General features: G+C 47.1%; 1 protein-coding gene and 1 pseudogene across 2 annotated transcripts; one reads left to right on the top strand and one right to left on the bottom strand.

The window, feature by feature from the left end:
• Window positions 1–640: 640 nt before the first annotated feature.
• LOC143876403 (aspartyl protease APCB1-like) lies at window positions 641–14,197 on the bottom strand (annotated as a pseudogene). Its single transcript, XR_013250379.1, has 8 exons — window positions 14,171–14,197; window positions 13,655–13,881; window positions 13,375–13,553; window positions 6,056–6,303; window positions 1,736–1,760; window positions 1,131–1,284; window positions 961–1,046; window positions 641–773 (listed from the first exon to the last, which is right to left on the bottom strand). The product of XR_013250379.1 is annotated as an aspartyl protease APCB1-like (transcript).
• Window positions 14,198–16,428: 2,231 nt separating this feature from the next.
• On the top strand, window positions 16,429–17,491 carry LOC143876763 (cell number regulator 2-like). Its single transcript, XM_077378459.1, has 4 exons — window positions 16,429–16,585; window positions 16,683–16,754; window positions 16,847–17,059; window positions 17,173–17,491. Exons 1-4 carry the CDS (start codon window positions 16,513–16,515, stop codon window positions 17,250–17,252), a joined length of 438 nt encoding a protein of 145 aa, XP_077234574.1. The 5' UTR covers window positions 16,429–16,512; the 3' UTR covers window positions 17,253–17,491.
• The last annotated feature ends 6,855 nt before the right edge of the window (window positions 17,492–24,346 follow it).

The following is a 24,346-nucleotide window of genomic DNA, read 5'->3' as shown; positions in this document are numbered from 1 at the left end:
GGTTCCATAGTAGAAATATTGCTTCACACAATCTAATAGTATTTCATTGGGTGTCAAAGTTGCAATGAATTTATGAACAATGGGTTAAATAGTTGTGTAAACAGTCAGATCTTATGACGGTTCATAGTATAGATGGCCTAATACTTGTTCCGGGAGTTTAAATTGTGAGATTGAAAAAGTTATGCAGTCAAAACCACTATAAAAAGTGAGAATGACTGTATTTATAGGGTTTTAAACACTCAGAACCACTCATTATTCCTATGAACCACTACTTACCATCATGTAGTGGTTCCGAGGTATAAATAGTGGTTAGAGGGTATAAATAGTGGTTCTAGAGTAGAAATATTGCTTCACACAATCTAATAGTACTTCATTGAGTGTCGGTGTCAAAGTTGCAATGAATTTATGAACAATGGTTAAAATAGTTGTCTAAACAGTTAGATCTTATGGTGGTTCATAGTTTAGATGGCTTAATACTTGTTCTTCCATCCAAGATTCCCAAGCACACATTTGCTTTTTCCTGTAACCACAAAATATTGTAAGAACTACGAAGAAAGACCCTTGGTAAAAGTTTTCGGATGATTCAAAAGGCAGAATTAAAGATGGGATACGGGCAAAACCCAATTTAAATTTCAAAAGGCTAGAAGAGAATCCTTACACTTATGATCAGGTAACCCTCAGGAGGAATCATTAGCATTGTGGATCTGATCCACCATCTACTTCCAAAGTGTACGGTCAAGGGCTTAAAGAACTGCTTCACATCTTTAACAGACCTGCAGGACTGTAACCATTTTAATATTTTGTGGCAAGCACTTAGAAGTAAAATAGGTTTCTAATTTTTTTAGAATAACTACAAATGGTAGTTTGACAAAGACACATTTACAATATATAGTGCAAGTACTGAGTTATTTGGGTACATTATGTTATATGGCCGCATCGAATTAACTAGCTTAAAGATACCTGATTGCGAAGTTAGCTCGCCAACAAACTGGCAATGTCAGATCTGATTCATCTTGGATAAGTGCTTCAGGGGAAATATCTTTGAGCTTCAATGATATTTTGAAATAGTCAAAAGGATAGAATAACAAACAATTCTTGATTTTTCCCCAGGACTGCTAATAAATACTTACAGAAGTGATTAGGCTGTTGTACGCTTCTTTTGTTAAGTATGTATAGGAGCTGCCACTATCGAAAATCACTTTCCCAGCATTGTTTCCCAGCCTACCAATGCTGAGCTGTTGGCCTCCAAAACTTAATTTATTAATTTCAGTAGAATAGTAGTTTCTGAAAGATTTGAAAAGAGAGTGGTTGATCAATGCTCTTGGTTTTAATATAAATCTCAACACCATAAGATAACAATTAAATTTTCATAGGGTGAAATGATGCTTTGGTGCAATATTTACAAGAGTAACAACATTAAATGAAGAAGCTAAGAAATGTAGTTAAAAAATTTAAAAAAAAAATGGAGAGAGAAACTAGAATAGAAAGAAAATTTTAAGAAAAAGAGGGTTTTTTAATGGTATTAGAAAACAGAGTTAAAAAAAATAGGGCGAAGCTATGCTATGATTATTGAAAAATAAGAAGGCTCGTTTGAAAATTTAAATATATAATGCTTACAGAACGTACAGAAAAACTGTGACCAACTACACAAAATGCTTTTTTATATATAACTAAAATTATTAAAGTTAACTTCCATTAAAAATAAATCAATGAAAATTTTAAAAGCAATACTGACGTAGAAGGATTATTAGGTGTTAGGCCTAAAATCGGTAACAGGTTATGGTAGGGCTGGGTGGTCCGAGCTAACGAGCCACGGCTGAATGGCTGATTGAGTCCTGCGCTGCACAGAGTACAGACAAGAAGGAAAAGGGTCAGAGGACCAACCCGGAGTGATACTCCGGACGGGCGCTTCGACACTCAAGTCAGTATGAGCAGGAGTGTAGAGCAATGTCAGAGCAAAAAGCTTAGAGTTTTGGTTCTCAGTTTTTCAGGACCCTCACCTTAGCACAAGTGAAGGCTATTTATAGTGATTCTGGGCCACCTGTCTAGGACAGGTGGTAGTTCTGAGCCAGGTGGTGGCCTCTGTATGGACCAGGTTTCATACCTAAGGAGGGCAGGTGGAGGTCCCTGATTGGTCCAGGTGTCACACCTAGTGGAGACAGGTGTTGGCCTTCCAACGGTCCTTGTGAGGGCCACGTGCCAGAAGCTAATTGGATGCTGAGTTCGGACCCCTCAGTGCTGAGTCCGGATTGCTGAGTCCGGATTCCCTCAGTGCTGAGTCCGGACCCTATCAGTTGCCCCCTGGTTCTTCAAGCCATGAAAGTGGCTAGAAGAAGCAAAGAGAAGGTAAAGACAGCGTCGGGCCGGCCTTAAGACCTCCAGGCAGCTGAGGCCGGGCTCAGACTCAGCTAGGAGAAATAGTGGCTGGACAGGAGACTCCTGGCGCCCTGGCCTGGCCTTGGCGTTTAGCCTGAAGGAGTACGGCCGAGCAGAAGGCATTCGACTATCCAGCACGGGTGAATTTTTGACCAGAGGCCTGGGCGGCCAGGGGTCCTGGACGTCCTTGGTTCAGGAAGTCATGTGGTCCTGCTCGGCTAAGGCTGTGAACGGCCAGCCGGGCAGGTCTTTGCTGGTGAAACTTTTTGTCGCCTAGCGCTTTTGTCATCTAGCGTACGCGCCATATCCTGTCCGGAAGGCCGGACAGGTCTTTTGTCCTCTAGCGCTTCTGTCGTCTAGCGAACGCACCATATCCTGTCCGGACAGCCGGACAGGTCTTTTGTCGTCTAGCGCTTTTGTCGTCTAGCGAACGCGCCATATCCTGTCCGGACAGCCGGACAGGTCTTTTGTCGTCTAGCGCTTTTGTCGTCTAGCGAACGCGCCATATCCTGTCCGGACAGCCGGACAGGTCTTTGTCTCCTGAATTATCCTGTCCGGACAGCCGGACAGGTCTTTATCCTCTAAATTATCCTGTCCGGAGAGCCGGACAGGTCCTTTGTCTTTTGAATGCGCCATATCCTGTCCGGACAGCCGGACAGGCCTTTTGTCGTCTAGCGCTTTTGTCGTCTAGCGAACGCGCCGTATCCTGTCCGGACAGCCGGACAGGCCTTTTGTCGTCTAGCGCTTTTGTCGTCTAGCGAACGCGCCATATCCTGTTCGGACAGCCGGACAGGTCTTTGTCTCATGAATTATCCTGTCCGGACAGCCGGACAGGTCTTTATCCTCTAAATTATCCTGTCCGGACAGCCGGACAGGTCCTTTGTCTTTTGAATGCGCCATATCCTGTCCGGACAGCCGGACAGGCCTTTTGTCGTCTAGCGCTTTTGTCGTCTAGCGAACGCGCCGTATCCTGTCCGGACAGCCGGACAGGCCTTTTGTCGTCTAGCGCTTTTGTCGTCTAGCGAACGCGCCATATCCTGTCCGGACAGCCGGACAGGTCTTTGTCTCCTGAATTATCCTGTCCGGACAGCCGGACAGGTCTTTATCCTCTAAATTATCCTGTCCGGAGAGCCGGACAGGTCCTTTGTCTTTTGAATGCGCCATATCCTGTCCGGACAGCCGGACAGGCCTTTTGTCGTCTAGCGCTTTTGTCGTCTAGCGAACGCGCCGTATCCTGTCCGGACAGCCGGACAGGCCTTTTGTCGTCTAGCGCTTTTGTCATCTAGCGAACGCGCCACATCCTGTCCAGACAGCCGGACAGGTCTTTGTCTCCTGAATTATCCTGTCCGGACAGCCGGACAGGTCTTTTGTCCTCTAGCGCTTTGGGACCTGTGCCTTGTATTTAATGCAGGCGGCGTATTTAATGCGGACGGCGCATTTAATGCGAGCGGCGCATTTAATGCGGAAGGCGACGTGGCGCACTCCGGCTGGCGGAAATGGGCGGGATTTTTCCCGCTCTTCCCAGCTTCTCTATAAATACAGAAGTTTACTCTTCATTTCTTACTTTTCATCTTTTACTCTCCTCCTCTTCTGTTCGGCTGCTCAAGTTTTCTGCCCGCTTCGGATCAGTGAGCCCGGAGGTCCTCGTCCAACACTCCAGTTCGGTAATCTTTTTTAGCTTTTAGCCTTTCTTTTCTTTTTTTCCTTTTTATGTCTAGCACTAGTTCGGAGACGGACTCCAGTTCAAAGGAGTCCGGTTCGACCAGTACCGCATCGGGGTCCGAGGCATCGGAGAGGGCGGTTCCGGCCTCACCTATAGAGGAGGCCGGTGTTGAGGGCGAAGAGCTAGTGATCATAATAGACGAGGAGAGCGGTGAGGAAATGAGTGTGGACTTAGACACAATCCCGGCCTGTGGGGACGGACCGGACCGGGTAGAAACCAGCGACGATGATGAGGACGTCGAAGCGGCAGTCCCTCAATCGTCGCGCATGCCAGTCGAGGTGATAGCGGAGGCACAGATGGAAGCCAACCCGCAGTATAACATCGGGTCCCTATACGAGGTGAACCATCTGTGGCCGAACAGGCTTCAGATCGTCAGGGACAAATACTGTATTCCTAGCCGGTACATTCTGAGGGCGGCTGTCGAAGGGGATCGGGCCAGCAACGATAGCGCAGACCTCTGCGTGTATGAGGAGGCCTTTCGGGCCGGGCTTAGGCTCCCCTTCCACCCCTTCTTTGCGGATGCACTGAATTACTACGGGCTGGCAGTTACACAGGTCGTCCCGAACTCTTGGAGAACACTGATCGGCTCCTTGTACCTTCTTGAAGTCCGGCTCCGTAGGAACCCCACCGTGCCCGTCTTCAGGATGTGTGCGCACCTGAAGAGGCATAAGGACGGCGGCTGGATCTACATTAGCCAGAGGCCTGAAATGAAAATGATCACTGGGATACCTTCTTCCATTCACACATGGAAGAACAGGTTCTTCTATGTAAAGGACACCGCGCCGGGCTCGCAGTAGCCGTTCTCATTACAATGGAGAACGCCGGACACTCGCCGCCTTAGTAAAAAACCAGCTCTCGAGGACTATGACCATATGACCTTCGCTCTGATCAAAGAAGAGCTCAAGCGAGGTCCAGTACACTGCTCAGAGTTCGAAGAAGAGGCCGAGCTGGTCGCACTCGGGGTCAGTCATGCGACGCCGGCACGTGCGTAGATACTATAGGATAACATTTATTTTTCTGAAGTGTTTTTCAACTTTCATATTTCTGACTGCGCCCCGTTCTCTTTTGCAGAAATGGTGAAGCAGATGTCCCTTTTGGACAGAATCAAGCAGTCCTCGGGCGCGTCCCCAGCGCAGGAGCAGCCCCAAACAAAGGGCAAGAAGAGGAAGGTGCCGGAGTCGACTCCGCCGATGGTCGCGCTGGCTAAGCCTCTTAAAAGCAGCCGGGCGACGCATAAGCTTGCCCTATCGAGCCGGGCAGACACCACGGGTCAGAGCTCCAAGTCCGGAGCGGCGACAGGGTCAAAGCACGGCGGGGCAGTACTGGGTATGCCGGCTACTGCATCGGTTGGAGGCGACAACGTCTTCCGCCCGAACTGGGCCGTGCAGAAAACGGACACCGGCCTGGGGGATACCCGGGTGGCCACAGAGTTGATGTACAAGGGCGTCCTCGCACGCGACCGGTTAGCAGTCGAAAAAGAGGTGCCGGAGACCTGCGAAGCGGCAATCAGCTCCGCCCTCTATCAACTCCAGGTCTACTCAAGGGATATGGCCAAGAAGCGATATCTCTTCTCTGAGACGATCACAAGGATCGAGTCCGAAAAGGCCCAGCTCCAGAAGGAGAACGGCGAGCTCAATGAAGCCGTCCAGATCAAAGAGGCCGAGCTCAACAGCTTACAGGACGAACTGCAGAGGGTCAAAAACCAGGCCGTGCAGGATCTCCTAAGTGCGGCCGAGAGGGCCGGAAGGAAGGAGAAGGCGGCCGTGGAGAAGGCCGTGAAGGAAACTGAGGAGAGGAAGGAGGCCCAGCACTTCGACTTAGGCCTCCAGGCCTACAGGGCGGGTTTCCTTCTCTGCTCCGAGCAGGTGAAGAAGATTCACCCCGACATCTCCTTGGACGGGCTAACCGTCCCGTATGCACCTCCAGAGGATGAGGAAGATGAGGAGGAAAACGAACCGGACTCCTCCCGGCCTATTGAGGTAGATGCGGAGGTGACTGTGGCCGCCGTCTCCTCGGCGGAGGGTGGCGAGCTTGCAGCCCTCACTCCCGCAGAGGTCGTCACCGAGGTGGTGGCCGACGAGGAGGCCTGAGCAGCAGCCTTCTTTCTTTTTTGATGATACGTTTTTTGTTTGCACAGTTGGTAACGCCTATTCTTTGTAAGCCAGCTCGGCGAAGAGAGCAATTTTGTAATACGAATACGAATACTGAATACAAATACATTTTGTTCAACTGTCTGTACAGCATTCTTATTTTTTGTACGTATTATTTCTGTGCTGCATCGAGAACCGAGCTGGGAATATCTGCATCGAGAACCGAGCTGGGAATATTTGAAGTTGGTTTCCACTGCGGGCTTCCTGGCTGGAACTGATCTCCAAGCCACCAGGATGAGCCGGAGTGCACCACTGCTGCTCGTCCTAAGTCTGCGAGAACCGAGCTGGAAGCTTGGTACTCAAACACTTAGGAAATATTTGGAGGTGGTTTCCACTGCGGGCGTCCTGGCTGGAACTGATCTCCAAGCCACTAGGATGAGCCGGAGTGCACCACTGCTGCTCGTCCTAAGTCTGCGAGAACCGAGCTGGAAGCTTGGTACTCAAACACTTAGGAAATATTTGGAGGTGGTTTCCACTGCGGGCGTCCTGGCTGGAACTGATCTCCAAGCCACTAGGATGAGCCGGAGTGCACCACTGCTGCTCGTCCTAAGTCTGCGAGAACCGAGCCGGAAGCTTGGTACTCAAACACTTAGGAAATATTTGAAGGTGGTTTCTACTGCGGGCGTCCTGGCTGGAACTGATCTCCAAGCCACTAGGATGAGCCGGAGTGCACCACTGCTGCTATATACTGATGGCTAAATGAGTTACTCAAAGAGGGACAATTATTTGGGAAACTTATTTTATTCATTACAGAACTTGGACGATTACAGCAGTTCTTTACAAGCCTATGAAGGCAAACAAAATTACTGATAGTAGATCCGAAGATTTCTAGAATTCCAGGCGTGTGGTAGCATCTGTTCGTCGAGGGACTCCAACCGATAGCTTCCCGGACGGATGACTTCTTTGATTCGGTACGGTCCTTCCCAGGTCGGAGAGAGCTTGCCCACGCTTCTTGGTTGGGAAACGGAGGCTTTCCTCAGGACTAGGTGGCCAGCACGGAATTCTCTTGGTCGGATCTTGACGTCATGATATCTGGATACTTTCTGCTTATAGGCCGCCGACCTGATCTGAGATTCCTCACGGACTTCTTCAAGCAAGTCAAGGTTGGCACGGAGTCCGTCCCCGTTGAGCTGCTCACTGAAATGGACGATCCTTGGGGAGGGGACGCCGATGTCAACCGGGATCACTGCTTCTGTTCCGAAGGAGAGATTAAAAGGCGACTCGCCTGTGGCCGTACGCGGAGTAGTCTGATACGCCCAGAGCACATGATACAGTTCGTCTGCCCAACGCCCGGCCTTGCCATCCAGTCTCTTCTTTATCCCCTGCAAGAGGGTCCTGTTCGTCACCTCTGTTTGCCCATTCGTCTGAGGATGTGCCACAGATGTGAATCTCTGCTCTATGTGCAGGTCAGAACAAAACTTTCGGAAGTTCCTCGAGTCGAACTGCTTGCCATTGTCCGTTATGAGGACCCGGGGGATTCCGAACCTGCACACCACTGATTTCCAGAAGAAGTTCTGTACATTCTGCTCAGTGATCTTGGCCAGAGGCTCTGCCTCTACCCACTTGGTGAAATAATCAATAGCGACAACGACGAACTCGCGGCCTCCGGAGGCCGGCGGGAAGGGGCCTAGGATATCCATTCCCCATACCGCGAAGGGAAGGGGACTGATGATCGGGGCCATCGGAACGGGTGGCTGGTGGACGGTCGGAGAGAACTTCTGGCACTTCTCACACTTTTTTACAAGGCTCAGCGCGTCCTTCCTCAATGTAGGCTAGTACAGACCTCTCAGGAGGATTTTAATGGCGAGGGCCTTGCCCCCGAGGTGCTCTCCGCAGATTCCTTCATGGGTTTCCTGCAGGGCTAACAAGGCATCACTGGGGCGAAGACACTTCAGATACGGGAGGGTATACGACCTCTTGTACAGAGTCTCGCCATCCAGTGAAAACATCGCTGCCCTTTGCGTGACCTTACGGGCCTCCTTTCTCTCTCCAGGGAGCTCTCCGCTGCGCAGATACCTGATTATCTCATCCATCCAGCACGGCTCATCGTCAATCTGCATCACCACGACGGACTGGGCATCGATACTGGACCTCTTCAGAAACTCCATGCGAATTTCTCTGAGGGCGGTGTAACCTGAGGCTGCAAGCTTTGATAGCACATCTGCCTTTACATTCTCTGCTCGGGGGATTCTGACGACCTCAAATTCCTTGAAATGAACGGCCAGACCGCGAACCCTCCCCAGGTACTTGATCATTCGCTCTTCACGGGCTTCATATACTCCCTGGATCTGACAGACGACCAGCTGTGAATCGCAGTACGCCTTTAGCCTCTGAGCACGGGTCTGCACAGCAAGATTCATCCCGGCTATGAGCGCTTCATATTCTGCTTCATTGTTGGACGCACGGAAACCAAACCTCAGGGCGTAGTTCAGGACGAAGTCCTCTGGTTCGGTGAGAACTAGTCCTGCACCACACCCTGTCTTGTTCGATGACCCGTCCACATAAACTTCCCAGAGCGGCTCTTCATCAAAAACTGGGTGCGCGATGACGGACTCAGTCCCGGGAGGCGGTGATGCTCTTGAAACGACTCGGGGCTCTGGTACGGTCAGCTCTGCTTCTGGAGATGGGACTGCTACCAGCCCGAGGTCTGGGTCCGGAACTGTGCACTCGGCTATGAAGTCAGCGAGGATCTGAGCTTTGATCGCCGGCCTGGGTAGGTACTTGATATCAAACTCACTGAGCTCCACGGCCCACTTGACAAGTCGGCCCGAAGTGTCTGGCCGGTGGAGGATCTGTCTGAGAGGCTGCCCTGTCAAGACCTTGATTGTGTGCGCCTGGAAGTACGGCCTTAGCTTCCGGGCCGCCATAATGAGGGCGCACACGAGCTTCTCTACTCGCTGATATCTGGTCTCTGCATCGTGGAGGACCTTGCTAACATAATAGATCGGCTTTTGCTGGTTAGACTCCTCTTTGATCAGTACTGCTGCAACTGCCAAGGGTCCCGCTGAGAGGTACAGAATCAGCTCTTCTCCTGGCTCCGGCGTGGACAACAAGGGAGGGGAGGACAAGTACTGCTTCAGCTCCTCGAACGCTGCTTGACATTCCGGAGTCCAGGGCGCGGTTTTTATACCTTTGATCGCATTGAAGAACGGGAGGCATCTCTCGGCGGATTTTGAAATAAACCGCCCCAGAGCTGCCACCAGCCCGGTCAGCCGCTGTACTTCTCTGATAGTGCTGGGAGGAGTCAGCTCCATTACCGCCTTGATCTTCTCCGGATTCGCCTCTATTCCTCTCTGGCTTACCATGAAGCCCAGGAATTTGCCTGCTCCGACGCCAAACGTACATTTGGTCGGATTAAGCTTCATGTTGTGTTCCCTCAAGACTTGGAAGGCTTCTTCGAGGTCGGAGATATGGTTGGAAGCACTTCTGCTCTTCACTAGCATATCGTCAACGTAGACCTCCATGTTCCGACCGATCTGATTTCTGAACAGCTTGTTGACGAGACGCTGGTAAGTGGCTCCTGCATTCTTCAGTCCGAAAGGCATCACCCGATAGCAATAAGTCCCTTGGTCGGTAACGAATGATGTCTTCGGGATGTCAGACTCGTACATTCTGATTTGATTGTATCCTGAGAAAGCATCCATGAAACTGAGCAGCTCGTGACCTGCTGTGGCGTCAATGAGCTGGTCTATTTTTGGGAGTGGGTAGCTGTCCTTTGGGCAGGCCTTGTTCAGGTCTGTGAAGTCTATACAGGTCCTCCACTTTCCGTTGGACTTTTTTACCATTACCACATTCGCGAGCCAATCCGGATACTGGATCTCACGAATGAAATCGGCCTTCAAAAGCCTCTCCACCTCTTCTCTGATGGCTTTCCGCCTCTCCGGTGCAAAGTGTCTACGCTTCTGCTTCACGGGCTTGCAGGTCTGATCGACACCGAGCTCGTGGGTGCTAATCGACGGGTCAATGCCGGGCATGTCTGAAGGAGTCCAGGCAAAGACATCTGCATTGGCCCTGAGGAACTGAGCGAGATCCTGCTGCGCGGCCTCTGGCAGGGCAGAGCCGATCTGGACAACCCTCTGTTCATCATCGATGTTCAATTGAATAGAGATGAGGTCCTCTACGGGCTCGTTGACTGTGACCTGCGCTTCGTCTCTCAGATCGTACAGCTCGATTGGGAGGGACTCAGACGCATTCTTCCCTCTCAGCGCTGCCGCATAGCATTGTCTTGATTGGGGCTGATCCCCTCTGACTTCACCTACGCCTCCTGGCGTAATGAACTTCATCTTCTGATGATAAGCGGAGGGAATCGCTCGGAGGAGGTTCTGGCCGGGGCGTCCTAGAATGGCGTTATAGGCCGACTTGGCCTTAACCACCAGGAAGGTCACCATTGCGAAGGACTGGCGGGGCGGCTCCCCGATAAGAACTGGAAGCTCAATCTGCCCTTCGACCTTGACAACTTCTCCTGAGAACCCGAACAGATCTGAGTTGGCCGGCTTCAGACGGTCGGCTCCGATCATCATCTGTTCGAAGGCGTGATAGTAGAGGATGTCGGCGGAGCTCCCGTTGTCGACCAGGATCTTCTTCATTTCCCAGTTCGCCACTAGCATTGTGACGACCAGGGCATCATCGTGCGGGAGGATCAGACCGTCAAGATCTGCCTCCGAAAAGGATATCTCATTTTCTGGCTCGGCCCTCTTGCTGCAGGCGTGGACGGCGTTGACCTGCCGGGCATAAGTCCTGCGGGCCGATGAAGAGGTCCCTCCCGCGGTCGGCCCTCCTGAAATGGTACCAATAACACCATGAGGTTGGAGTTGAGGTTGAGGTACCTGAGGAGGGAGAACGGCCGGGGCAGGAGCCTGGATGCGGTCGCCCAGGGGTTGGGCGTCTCGAGGACTTCTGTCTCTGGGTCTCGGGTTGTCCTGGCGCTCCCTTCTGTTGTCGTTATTTTTTAAGTACCTCCCGAGGTACCCTCTGCTTATCAGCTGCTCGATCTCCTCCTTGAGATGAATGCGAATGCAGGCGTTGGTGTCGTGGCCGTGGCTCTTATGGAACCGGCAATACCTGGACATGTCTTGGGTGCCTGCCTCCGGCGTCTGCTTCTTCGGCCACCGGATGAAGTCTTCTTTCCGGATGGCTGCCAAAATTTGAGCCCTAGATGCGGTGAGGGGTGTGTAGCGCTCCCTCGTCGGGGGGCTCCTCTCCTTTCGAGGCCGGGGGGAGCTCCTTTCCTTCCGGGACGGGCTGCTCTCCTTCCTCTGGGGTCTGTCATCCCTACGCTGCTTGGCGGGGTTCTTCTCCTCTGGTCTTCTCTTGGTGACGGAATCCAAGGCAGCGAGAGTCTCCTCGACGGAGATGTACTCTTCCGCCCCGGTCATCAGATCTGCCAAGGACTGCGGATTTCGCCGGGCGACTGCTCTTCGGAAGTCGGTGGACCGGGCTCCGACCAGAAGAGCATTCGTTGCCGCGGAGGGATCCAGGTTGGGTACCTGAAGGGCCTCCCTGTTGAACCGGCCAACGAACGCTTTTAAGGCCTCACCGTCTTCCTGCCTCAGGGCCATCAGTGAAGCCGTCGTCTTTCGAGGCCTTCTGCTGCTCATGAAATGCCGGGCCAGGTCGTCCCCGAAGTCGTCGAAATTGTCAACGGACTTGGGCTTCAGCCGTGAGTACCAATCTCTCGCGGCTCCGGTTAATGTGGTGGGGAGTGCCCTGCAAAGGAACCCGTCCGACGCCCCGTGGAGAAGCATCGTGGTCCTGAAGGTCTGCAGATGATCAACGGGATCGGTGGTCCCATCATACTGCGGGATCTGCGGCATCTTGAAGCCCAAGGGGACTGCCGCACCGAGTACCCTGTCTGTGAAAGGGGGATTGCTACTGAAGATCCTTGAAGCAGGGCGGCCATGATCTCTAGCCAGCTCCTCGATTCTGTTATCGATCTTCTGGATTCTTAGTAACATCGGATCATCCCTCTGTTCGCAGGTCTACTCCTTACGGCTGATGGGCTCCTTGCGGATCCGGACTGGCTGAGGGGACTCCTTCGCCGGTGCCGCGATCCCTCTCCGTGCATAGGGTCTCTCTTGCTGCCCCGTTTCTGCACGGAGGGAGATCGTGACCGGTGATGCTGTCGACGAGGCTCAGGGCGCACGCTCCTGTCCCACGAGTGGTGGTCTCTTCGAGTGGAGTGACGAGTTTGGTCGCGGGGTGGAGACGCGCGTTCTATGCGGGAGCTTTCTCCCCTCTGAACAGGTCGAGAAACCTCGACGGGGTGTTGCTGGAGTGCGGGAGCCGCATTCCTGAACTGCGCAACTACAGCGGTCATTTCCTGAAAAAGGGCCCTCATCTCCCTCGGGGTCGGGGTGGGGTCTGAACGGTCCGAGTGGGGCGAAGTCCGCTCCACGGCCGCCCCGACCTCCACCTGTGAGGCCAGACGCTCACTTCGTCCTTCACGGGGGGCCGTAGCCCGGGTAGCCCGAGAAGTCGGAGGTGCTCGCTTGCCGGTCTGTCCTACCATTTTTATCTGGGTGAGATTTCGAACAGCTTTTTGTTGCGTGGTCCCACGGATGGCGCCAAATCTGTTAGGCCTAAAATCGGTAACAGGTTATGGTAGGGCTGGGTGGTCCGAGCTAACGAGCCACGGCTGAATGGCTGATTGAGTCCTGCGCTGCACAGAGTACAGACAAGAAGGAAAAGGGTCAGAGGACCAACCCGGAGTGATACTCCGGACGGGCGCTTCGACACTCAAGTCAGTATGAGCAGGAGTGTAGAGCAATGTCAGAGCAAAAAGCTTAGAGTTTTGGTTCTCAGTTTTTCAGGACCCTCACCTTAGCACAAGTGAAGGCTATTTATAGTGATTATGGGCCACCTGTCTAGGACAGGTGGTAGTTCTGAGCCAGGTGGTGGCCTCTGTATGGACCAGGTTTCATACCTAAGGAGGGCAGGTGGAGGTCCCTGATTGGTCCAGGTGTCACACCTAGTGGAGACAGGTGTTGGCCTTCCAACGGTCCTTGTGAGGGCCACGTGCCAGAAGCTAATTGGATGCTGAGTTCGGACCCCTCAGTGCTGAGTCCGGATTGCTGAGTCCGGATTCCCTCAGTGCTGAGTCCGGACCCTATCATTAGGCATGGGAACCCAGGAATAAAGTCATCACCAAAGAACATATATCCACCTCCATTTACATCACTGGTAATACAATGGCCCTCCACATTTTTGACAATACCACGACTTGCCAACTGAGAAGGGAGGCTAATTGCTGATCGGCTAAGTCCAAGTATCCCATGCATCAGTCTTTTTGTTGATCATATGCACACCTATAAATGGATATTGTGAACAAATACATGAATTAACTTTAATTTCATAACCTGTGTAACAACTTAGCTTCAGAAATAAATAAAAATTATGTGATCCATACCCAAAAACAAATTTTGACGTCAACAAGGTTCCATTTGCAATCATTAGCTGCACTTCATCTCTTACAAGAACACCCATGGAGGAGCTATTATCTGCATATTCTATCTCATAGTCACATTGACAAGAGTCACAATATCCTTGATTCTGATTTCTTTGCAATTCCAGGCACAAAGAATCTCTTGCGGTCGCTAATTTCCCTTTAGTAGGCCTGTAAAGAGGATGTGGTCCCTACAATAATTGTCGCCATTAGAGTAGGGGTGATGTTTTTTTTTTTCTGAAACCAATTATCACAAGAAGACCCTGTATGCATTTTACTTCTCAGATTAGACAGAAAAGAAACAAAGTAAACAATTCTTGTTTCAATGATTCACTCGGAACTTTTTTTATGTTGTTGATGTTGTTGTTGATAGGGGAAATAAAAACATATGGCATAGACTTGTACAAACATATGGCTCCTCGGGTCCTCCAGCTCAGCTCTGACGTCACTGCCGCATCTGTTACCGATTTTAGGCCTAACAATGTATGTTAGAGAATCATTCCCCATATAATATAGTATTGTTAGAGAATCATTTTGCAAGTCAATAGTCGAAATGAAAGTCGTTGGATAATAATATAGAATTGTTAGGCGAGTGATAAATCGACCCCCATATATCCTAAATCAACCCATGTGTGTCTCTCTAACCATGAGGATAGAGAAAGACACATAGGGGTCGATTTAAGATATTTGGAGGTCGATTTATCACTGCACTGTTAGGGTTGGAAGTAGGGCTGCAAATGAACCGAGCCGGCTCGAGAACATGTTTGGGTTTGGCTCGTTCGTTTAGTAAACGAGCCGAACCCAAGCCCAAAAATTAGGCTCGCCAAATAAACGAGCCGAACTTGAGCTTTGTATAGTTCGGCTCAGAAAAGCTCGCGAGCTTTTTAGGCTCGGTTCATAAACGAGCCGAGCTTTAAAGCTTGGAATATGTTTGCTTTTTATATATAAAATAAAAGAATGTGGGTTGTTTGTCACAAATGTAAGTTTGGCCGAGTGGTTAAGGCGCTGAATTTAGAGGGGCGCTTGGGTTTAAATCCCATAGATATATGTTTTTGTCATTCTTGAGACGAGCCGAGCTTAAGCTCGGTTTGTTCCACTTAAAGAGCCGAGCCGAGCTTTTTCGAAAATTAAACGAGCCGAGCCAAACACGAGCCTTCATAAAAACTAAACGAGCTGAGCCCGAACACCCCAACGCTCGGCTCGGCTCGGCTCGGCTCGGCTCATTTGCAGCCCTGGTTGGAAGAACTCTCTCTCTCTCTCCCTTATTATTATTATTATTAGGCGGTTCAATGGATCAAGACGCTCCATCCAATCCTTTGAACAATTGAACCCCATGTCGGATATAGACAATGACAGGGTCCATCGTAGTGTCTCATACGAGACATAGCCACACGTTAATTAATCAGGTGGGCCCTGGACTTTGCAAAAAGTCTCGACAGAGTGTCCGAGAAATAAATATATTTTGCTATAGTACTATAATACCCATCATTTTTTTTAACATATTGGCTAAACATGGGGTATTTTCGGTATGTAACATCTAACAGAACAAAACTAAAAAATATCTCATTTGAATGAATCAAGTGGGTCTCAGTCTCCAACTCTCCATATATATATCTCTCTCTCTCTCTCTCTCATTGAACCGCAAAACCCTAAACCGGAGATCCTGAATCATCCAAGTCTTATACGCATCAGGTGCGCCCCACAACAACTGGACAAAGTCTCGCAATCCTATCCTTACTATATATAGTTCACATCAACGAATGAATCTCTATCCTTACTAGAACTAGGATCTATCATTTACATGATTTTTGGGCTGTGGGTGACACCGATGGCCGAACTCCACCCGATAGACGGGCCAGATTACTACATACGGCTACACCTATTAAGTGCCCAATAAAAAGGAAAAAAATGATATTTCCACTCCTATTTGAGCATTTTCAGTTTTTCACCCTCTTATCTTTTCTTGGAAATGATTTTATTTTCAGGAAAATATGAAATTAAAGGGTGGGAAATGCTAGAAAAGGGGGTGAACCACGTATTAAGTGCCCAATAAATGTCACGCAAGTACATTTTTTGGGTAGTAAGCTGGATCCAACCCGAGACCTCGAGGTTAATATACAGAGCCCGTTTGATCTTCATGCCCACGCAGTCACGCAAATACAAGCCCGTCAACATAAAAAAGAAAGGAAAAATTGCCAATGGGGGGCACCAAAATACAAGAATTGTTAACGGGGGGATACAATTTAGGAAAATTGTTAGAGAGGGTTGATAACCCCCTTCTGAGAGTTTGATAACCCCATTTTAGAGACTTAATTGTTAGAGTAATTAGGTCAAGCAAGAGGTTGCTTGAAGCATTACACCCAAGGTATCTAATTTGAAATACCAAGTTTGTTGCCTCCAGCCCCTATATATATTAGATACACTAGGGTTTTAATAGGTTAGTGGGCTCTAGCCCAAATAGGCCCACTACACCGGTCCATTATCGTATTGGGCTTATATTAGAACATACATGGATTATATTATATACCCAACATTGATAACCCCATTTTATCCCTCTCAAACAACTTTTCAAAAGTGTGTCCCTCGTTGGCATTTCTCGTATTTTGAAGTCCCCCATTGGCAATTTATACCCAAACAAAAACTGCCACATGGAGATACGTACGACAACCTAATCCAGAGGAAGTAGTTTCCACACTGATAGGAATTTACCAGGAAACTCTTCACCACAAAACACCCCCACTCTTACCCAGTGTTTCTATAAAACAGCCCTATTTTCCTTTTGTATTCTAAACCAATTCTAATCTAACACCGGCCCTAGTGCCATGGAAATTCAATCCCGGACCCCAGGACCTTGGTCCACTGGCCTCTGTGGTTGCCTAGAAGATTTCCCTAATTGTAAGTAGTCCCCTTTTAATTCCCATGAGTTTTATTCCCAATTTCCAGTTGGGTGTGTTCAAAATCATCTCAATTTCTTATACTAGCTCTTTTATAGGTTGCATGACATTTTGGTGCCCGTGTGTTACGTTTGGTCAGATCGCGGAGATTGCTGACAGAGGGTCAACTAGTAAGTCTCTTTACATAAAAATTTGAATTTGGGTCTAAGTGAATTGGGAATTTGAGGGTGATTTCTCACTTGTGATTGGTATGTTTATGCAGCTTGCGCAACGACTGGCGCGCTCTATTGTCTTATACTGCTTGTATCGGGTTGTCCTTGGATATACTCGTGTTTTTATCGGTCGAAATTGAGGCGACAGTACACCTTGAGAGCTGATCCATGTACTGATTGCCTTGTTCATTGTTTTTGTGAGGGGTGCGCTTTATGCCAAGAGTACAGAGAGCTCAAAATCCGCGGCTTCGACCTGTCTATAGGTGCGTCTCTCTCTATCTCTCTATGTTCATATCCATCTCTTTATGGGAATGATGGAATTGGAATTACTAGTTTCTTTTTTTCTCTCTTATTATTGTGTTGAATTGATTTGTAGGGTGGCATGGCAACTTGGAAAAACAGACTAAAGGAGTGACCACCTTGCCTCCGTCAGTGGAAGGGGGCATGAGCCGTTAGAGAATCTCTCTCTCTCTCTCTCTCTCTCTCTCTCTCTCTCTCTCGCGTGTCTCTGTGTGCGACATTAGATTACGATGAATGTGAGGGTACGGTGATGCTTTCTGCCGTGTGTGATACGTGGTAATGAACTAATGACGTATGTTAGAGAATCATTCCCCACTCCCCCTATGTAATTTCGTTTTGCAAGTCAATGGTCGAAATGAAAGTCGTTGGATAATAATATAATATTGTTATTGGAACTTGGAAGAACCATTTAACTAGAGAAAGTACTCTCTTTCTCTTTCTCTCTCTCTCTCTCAATATTGTTATTGGAAGCATGGTTTTAAATTTCTACGGAAATTTCGGATTTCGGTGGAGACTGAAACCGAAATTTGCCGAAATTCAGAATTTCGGCCATTACCAAATTTCGGCTGAAATTTTGGAATTTCTAGAATTTCGGTCCGAAATTTCGGTTAATTGTAATTTTTAAAATATCCACAAATGGAGGGGTTAGGATGATCCAATGGAGCTGATTTTTTGTACACCCCCTATTTATGATAAGGCCTTGCAAATGAATGGTTTGGATCACTCCCCAAAATGTGGGACCCATGTGATTGGGCAAGCTAGCTCACCAACAGTTTCCTCATATATATATGTTACAAAATTTCATCCCAAATTTTCGGAATTTCGGTCTGAAATTTTGAAGTGAATTAAATATAGGGAATGTTATCAGCACTACTGTCTTTTGATGGAGGCACTCCTCACTTTATTAGAAAATAAATATATTTTGATATCGTACGATAATGCCCATCATTTTTTTTAACTTATTGGCTAAACATGGGGCATTTTCGGGATGTAACATCTAACAGAACAAAAGTACTAAAAAATATCTCATTTGAAAGAAGGAAAAATTGTTAGAAAAATGCAAAGATTTGGTTAAATTGTCAAGGGTACGTTCTTTTTTTTTTGTGAAATAGGGGCTGTCATTGCTTCTAGAAATCCCAAAGGACAAGAATACTCTCCCTTCTCTTTTTCCCTTCACCTTTTTAGCTCACTTCCCTAATGGTTCCGAGATATAAAATGTGGTTCCCTAGTGGTTCCGGGGTATAAAATGTGGTTTCCTAGTGGTTCCGGGGTATAAAACGTGGTTCCCTAGTGGTTCCGGTGTATAAAATGTGGTTCCCTAGTGTTCTGGGGTATAAAATGTGGTTCCCTAGTTGTTCTGAGGTATAAAATGTGATTCCCTAATAGTTCTGGGGTGTAAATGGGGTTCCCTAGTGGTTCTGAGGTATAAATGGTGGTTCCATAGTGGTTCTAGGGTATAAAATGTGGTTCCCTAGTGGTTTCGAGGTATAAATGTGGTTCCCTAGTATAAAATGTGGTTCCCAAGTGGTTCCAGGGTAGAAATTGTGGTTCCCTAGTGGTTCCGAGGTATAAAATGTGGTTCCCTAGTGGTTCTGGGTTAGAAAATGTAGTTCCGTAGTGGTTCCGGGGTATAAAATGTGGTTCCGTAGTGGTTCTGGGGTGTAAATGGGGTTCCCTAGTGGTTCTGAGGTATAAATGGTGGTTCCATAGTGGTTCTAGGGTATAAAATGTGGTTCCCTAGTGGTTTCGAGGTATAAATGTGGTTCCCTAGTATAAAATGTGGTTCCCAAGTGGTTCCAGGGTAGAAATTGTGGTTCCCTAGTGGTTCCGAGGTATAAAATGTGGTTCCCTAGTGGTTCTGGGTTAGAAAATGTAGTTCCGTAGTGGTTCCGGGGTATAAAATGTGGTTCCGTAGTGGTTCCGGGGTATAAACTGTGGTTCCGTAGTGGTTCCGAGGTATATAATGTGGTTCCCTAGTGGTTCCGGAGAATAAAATGTGGTTCACTAGTGGTTCTGAGGTATAAAATGCGATTCCCTGGTGGTTCCGGGGTGTAAATGGGGTTTCCTAGTGGTTCCGAGGTATAAATGGTGCTTCCATAGTGGTTCCAGGGTATAAAATGTGGTTCCCTAGTCGTTCCGAGGTATAAAATGTGGTTCCATAGTATAAAATGTGGTTCCCAAGTGGTTCCGGGGTAAAAATTGTGGTTCCCTAGTGGTTCCGAGGTATAAAATGTGGTTCCCTAGTGGTTCTGTGGTAGAAAATGTGGTTCCTAGTGGTTCCGGGGTATAAAATGGGGTTCCGTAGTGGTTATGAGGTATAAAATGTGGTTCCGTGGTGGTTCCGGGGTATAAAATGTGGTTCCTAGTGGTTCCGGGGAATAAATGTGGTTCCCTAGTGGTTCCGAGGTATAAAATGTGATTCCCTGGTGGTTTCGGGGTGTAAATGGGGTTCCCTAGTGGTTCCGAGGTATAAATGGTGCTTCCATAGTGGTTCCAGGGTATTGAATGTGGTTCCGTAGTGGTTCCGAGGTATAAAATGTGGTTCCTTAGTGGTTCCGGGGTAGAAAATGTGGTTCCTTAGTGGTTCCGAGGTATAAATGTGTTTCCCTAATGGTTCCGGGGTAGAAAATGTGGTTCCCTAGTGGTTCCGAGGCATAAAATGTGGTTCGATAGTGGTTCGAGGGTATAAAATGTGGTTCCCTAGTGGTTCCGAGGTATAAAATGTGGTTCCATAGTGGTTCCGAGGTATAAAATGTGGTTCCGTAATGGTTCTAGGGGATAAAATGTGGTTCTGTAGTGGTTCCGAGGTATAAAATGTGATTCCCTAGTGGTTCTGGCGTATAAAATGTAGTTCTCTAGTGGTTCCGGGGTATAAAATGTGGTTTCCTAGCGGTTCTGAGGTATAAAATGTGGTTCCGTAGTGGTTCTGGGGTAGAAAATGTGGTTCCCTAGTAGTTCCGGGGTAGAAAATGTGGTTTCCTAGTGGTTCCGGGGTAAAAAATGTGGTTCCCTAGTGGTTCTGGAGTAGAAAATGTGGTTCCCTAGTGGTTTCGGGGTATTAAATGTGGTTCCCTAATGGTTCTGAGGTATAAAATGTGGTTCCGTAGTGTTTCTGGGGTATAAAATGTGGTTCCGTAATGGTTCTGGAGTATAGAATGTGGTTCCGTAGTGGTTCCGAGGTATAGAATGTGGTTCCGTATTGGTTCCGGGGTATAAAATGTGGTTCCCAGGGTAGAAAATGTGGTTCCCTAGTGGTCTTGGCGTAGAAAATGTGGATCCCTAGTGGTTCCGGAGTAGAAAATGTGGTTCCTTAGTGGTTCCGAGGTATAAAATGTTTTTCCCTAGTGCTTCCGGGGTAGAAAATATGGTTCCCTAGTGGTTCTGAGGCATAAAATGTGGTTCCCAAGTGGTTCTGAGGCATAAAATGTGGTTCGGTAGTGGTCATGGAGTAGAAAATGTGGTTCCCTAGTGGTTCCGGAGTAGAAAATGTGGTTCCTTAGTGGTTCCGAGGTATAAAATGTGTTTCCCTAGTGGTTCCGGGGTAGAAAATGTGATTCCCTAGTGGTTCCGAGGCATAAACTGTGATTCGGTAGTGGTTCGAGGGTATAAAATGTGGTTCCCTAGTGGTTCCGAGGTATAAAATGTAGTTCCATAATGGTTCCGAGGTATAAAATGTGGTTCCGTAATGGTTCTGGGGTATAAAATGTGGTTCCGTAGTGGTTCCGAGGTATAAAATGTGGTTCCCTAGTGGTTCCGGCATATAAAATGTGATTCTCTAGTGGTTCTTGGGTAGAAAATGTGGTTCCCTAGTGGTTTCGGGGTATAAAATGTGGTTCCCTAGTGGTTCCGAGGTATAAAATTTGGTTCCTTAGTGGTTCCGGGGTAGAAAATCCGGGTTGACCCACGTGTCACCTGGATTTTTGTTGTATTTTTTAAGATGTTTTTGGGAAATGTTATCCGCACTACCGTATTTTGATGAGGACACTCCTCACTTTATTAAAAGTACGGTATGGCCCGCACCATAGGATGATCCAAACCGTCCATTAGATGGGCCACAGCCTAAATAGGTTGTGCCCCAAAAAGCATTTCCGTAGGTTTATCCTAACGCTTTGATCAGAATGTTAGAGGGTTGGTCCTACCCCTCTATAGATCGAAGGGTTATGATTAACCTATGGAAATGATTTTTGGGACACAACCAATTTAGGCTGTGGCCCATCTGATTGACGCTTTGGATCATCCTATGGGGGGCCATACCGTACTTTTAATTAAATGAGGAGTGCCCTCATCAAAATACAGTAGTGTGGATAACATTTCCCTTTTTTGTATGGGAATTTGCTAGCCACCTTTGCCGAGGCAACTTCTCGGCTTGTGGCCCATCCTTTGATGCAAAGATTGGCAGAAGTAATATGGGTGCAAAGGTGGCTAGCAAAAGCATAATTGCAAAAAATAGTAATCATTACTTGCAAAAAATATTAATCATTACGGATTTGTGGCTGAAGTGCTAAGTTTTAAATGAAAAATTACGAAAAAAATGGAAGCAAAGTATTAAAATTATGAAAAAAATACCAAAATGATGCACTTACATATGACAATTATTGAACTATAAAGTTTAACTGTCTTCCGTCGGAAGTCCGAACGTTTGTTAGGAAGTCCGAACAAACCTTCAGACTTCCGAATGGAACCAATATTTTGGTTATGTATATTGGCTTCCATTCGGAAGTCCGAAGTTTTGTTCGGACTTCCGACGGAAGCCAGTAGAATAGGGATAATTCCAAAGATTTTTATTTTCAAATTGAGTAAAAATTCGAAGGATAATAGGGATGTACATTGTGATCTTAGTGTCCTGCAGGTAAACTATAAATTGAAGCTTGATTTTGATGTTTAAGAATAAAAAAATGCAAAGAAAATGGATTACCAAACCCTGTTGTAAATGGCAACCTTCATGATTACCAAACCTGTTCCAAGAGTCCGACTCGGAAGTCCGACTCTCTCTCTCATGATTACCAAACCCTGTTGTAAATGGCAACCTTCAAAACCCTTCCATGGAGTTTTCCACATTAGAAAAGTCTTGAGGAAGAAGAAGGTGGTATGTGAGAAGGTAATAAGTGCATAGGGATAGGTGCAAAAAGGTGAAAAGAAAAAAGAAGTAGGAGGGGTATATTTGTCCTAAAAGCCATCTTCTCTCACCTGTCAACACCTTTTTTATAATTTTCAAATCACTACCCTTTATTCACAATTTAGACAAAACTTTGCATTTTTCTAACAATTTTTCCTTGAAAGAATCAAGTGGGACTAAATCTCTCTCTCTCTCACTCGCATACACACACGCACACACATTGAACCCTAAAACCCATTTGTTGGTTTTTTGGTATCCCTACGGTGATCATAGATCGTCCATAAATGATCAGACTCGGTCTTCATTTGCCTTTCTGTGATTATATTTGCCAGTCACCACTATTCGCTGCCTAGGGGTGCAAGTTTGGCCCTGTTAGCCTTGACCCACCCTGAGCCCGAACAGGGTCTGGGTTGGATTTTCTAACCCTGAGGGTGGGTCAGGGTTCATTTTTTTTTTACCCTAACTCTGGTCGGGCGGGTTTTGGGTTAATGCCTTGGGTACCCTGACCCGGCCCGATCCTGAGTTTTCTATTATAGAATTGAACCATCTGTGCATGTTTCTTTTGCTAATGTTTTTTATTATCTTGGATTGATGTTTCTTTAGATTATTATTATTAATTGTCTCTGTTGCCCGCATGTTGTTGAATTCATATTGTCTTATTTTGTTCCCTTTCTCTGTTTATTGATCATTTTGTTCCATATGATAAGTGGTTGCTTTATTTTTGGCACTCTAACAGGTATTGGCACTAGGGTCAATTAGGGCCGGCCCAGCCCTGCCCAATCAGGGCCAATCAGGGCGAGCACAATACCCGGGGCGGGTTATGGGTTGAGGTTTTCCGGCCCTGACTCAAGGTCAGGGCGGGTCACCGACCCTGTTGCAGCCCTATCGCTGCCCATCTTTCTTTGTGAAAATACAGAGTAATAGCTGTCAGATGCAACAGACCATCAGAGTAATAGCTGTCAGATTGTGTGATCCGCAGATCTGACCTATTATGACCTAACCAATTTTGGATTCAAATGAACCGTGACATAGAAATAGTTGTACCCAAACCGAATTAGGTCTGTTGATAACCCTACCGATGATAATATGAGAAGCACTTACTAGTGAAAATTGTGTTAATTTAGTAGGCCCACACAAATGATATCAGCATGATGACATCTTGGTAGGATGACATAGTGAGAAATTCGCACAGCTCCAACATGGTTAAAAGTTTAATTATAGGAGTTCAATGAGGACAGCTAATAATTTTTCCATACGTCCAATTGCTTTAGATGGTGACCACCACCAAGTGAAGGGTCCAGATCACGATGATGTCATGTGGGTGGCCCAAATTAAGCGTTCTAACAGGGTTGTTTGGATCTATGGGAAAAACAAAAATTTCCTTGGAAAAAAAAAACGTTTCATGGAAATAGAAATTCCTGAGTTCAGCAGGAATCAAATTTTCTTAGAAATCTTATTAGAATTTTTTTGGAAAATATTTCATGGAAAATGTTAAATCCAAACGATGGAAAACTCTCAGATGCTAGTGGAGTTATGGCAATCTCCCGAGTTATTCTAATTTTAATTACTTGCAAGTAGGGGTGTCAACGGATACGATTCTATTTCAGATCGGATCCTGTCATAGTTAGGATCCATTCAAACTAAATCTCTTATTGGTCTGATCTGTTTCAGAGTGTCATTCGGATCCTACTTCCCACGATCTATTTCAAACCGGACCGTCATTTGAGTGTTCTAGTCTAGTAAGTCTTATTTACAAGGTACATAGTTAGAAATTTAATTAGAAGTTAGACGCACTATTAATGCATGTCTATGCAATTTATTCATATAAATTAGCCCTTTATATATGTTTAATCTAAAATTTTAAATTAATAAAATCTAATCTAAATTTCCTAGAAAAAATGAAATTAAACATATTCTCAGTTTGGCTCTGGGGTTTTGCAATGCTAGAGTCGAAAATTGGGAATAGCTGGGACTGTTTGGCTGCCACATGCCTGGCATATTCATTTCCCAAGCAAAAAAAAATGGACTTTTTGGTAACTTTAGGGCCCGTTTGGATGCCTCATGCATTTGTATTTTGATTTGAATTTGAGTTTTGGATACAAAACACATCAATCATCTTCATGATCATGTTTTA

This window comes from Tasmannia lanceolata, unplaced genomic scaffold, assembly GCF_043159265.1.
Source record: "Tasmannia lanceolata isolate RefF3 unplaced genomic scaffold, GAP_Taslan_0.1 ptg000005l, whole genome shotgun sequence".
In the NCBI taxonomy this organism is placed as follows: Eukaryota; Viridiplantae; Streptophyta; class Magnoliopsida; order Canellales; family Winteraceae; genus Tasmannia; species Tasmannia lanceolata.
Note: the sequence above shows the minus strand (reverse complement) of the source record. Positions and strands in the feature narration are given on the sequence as shown.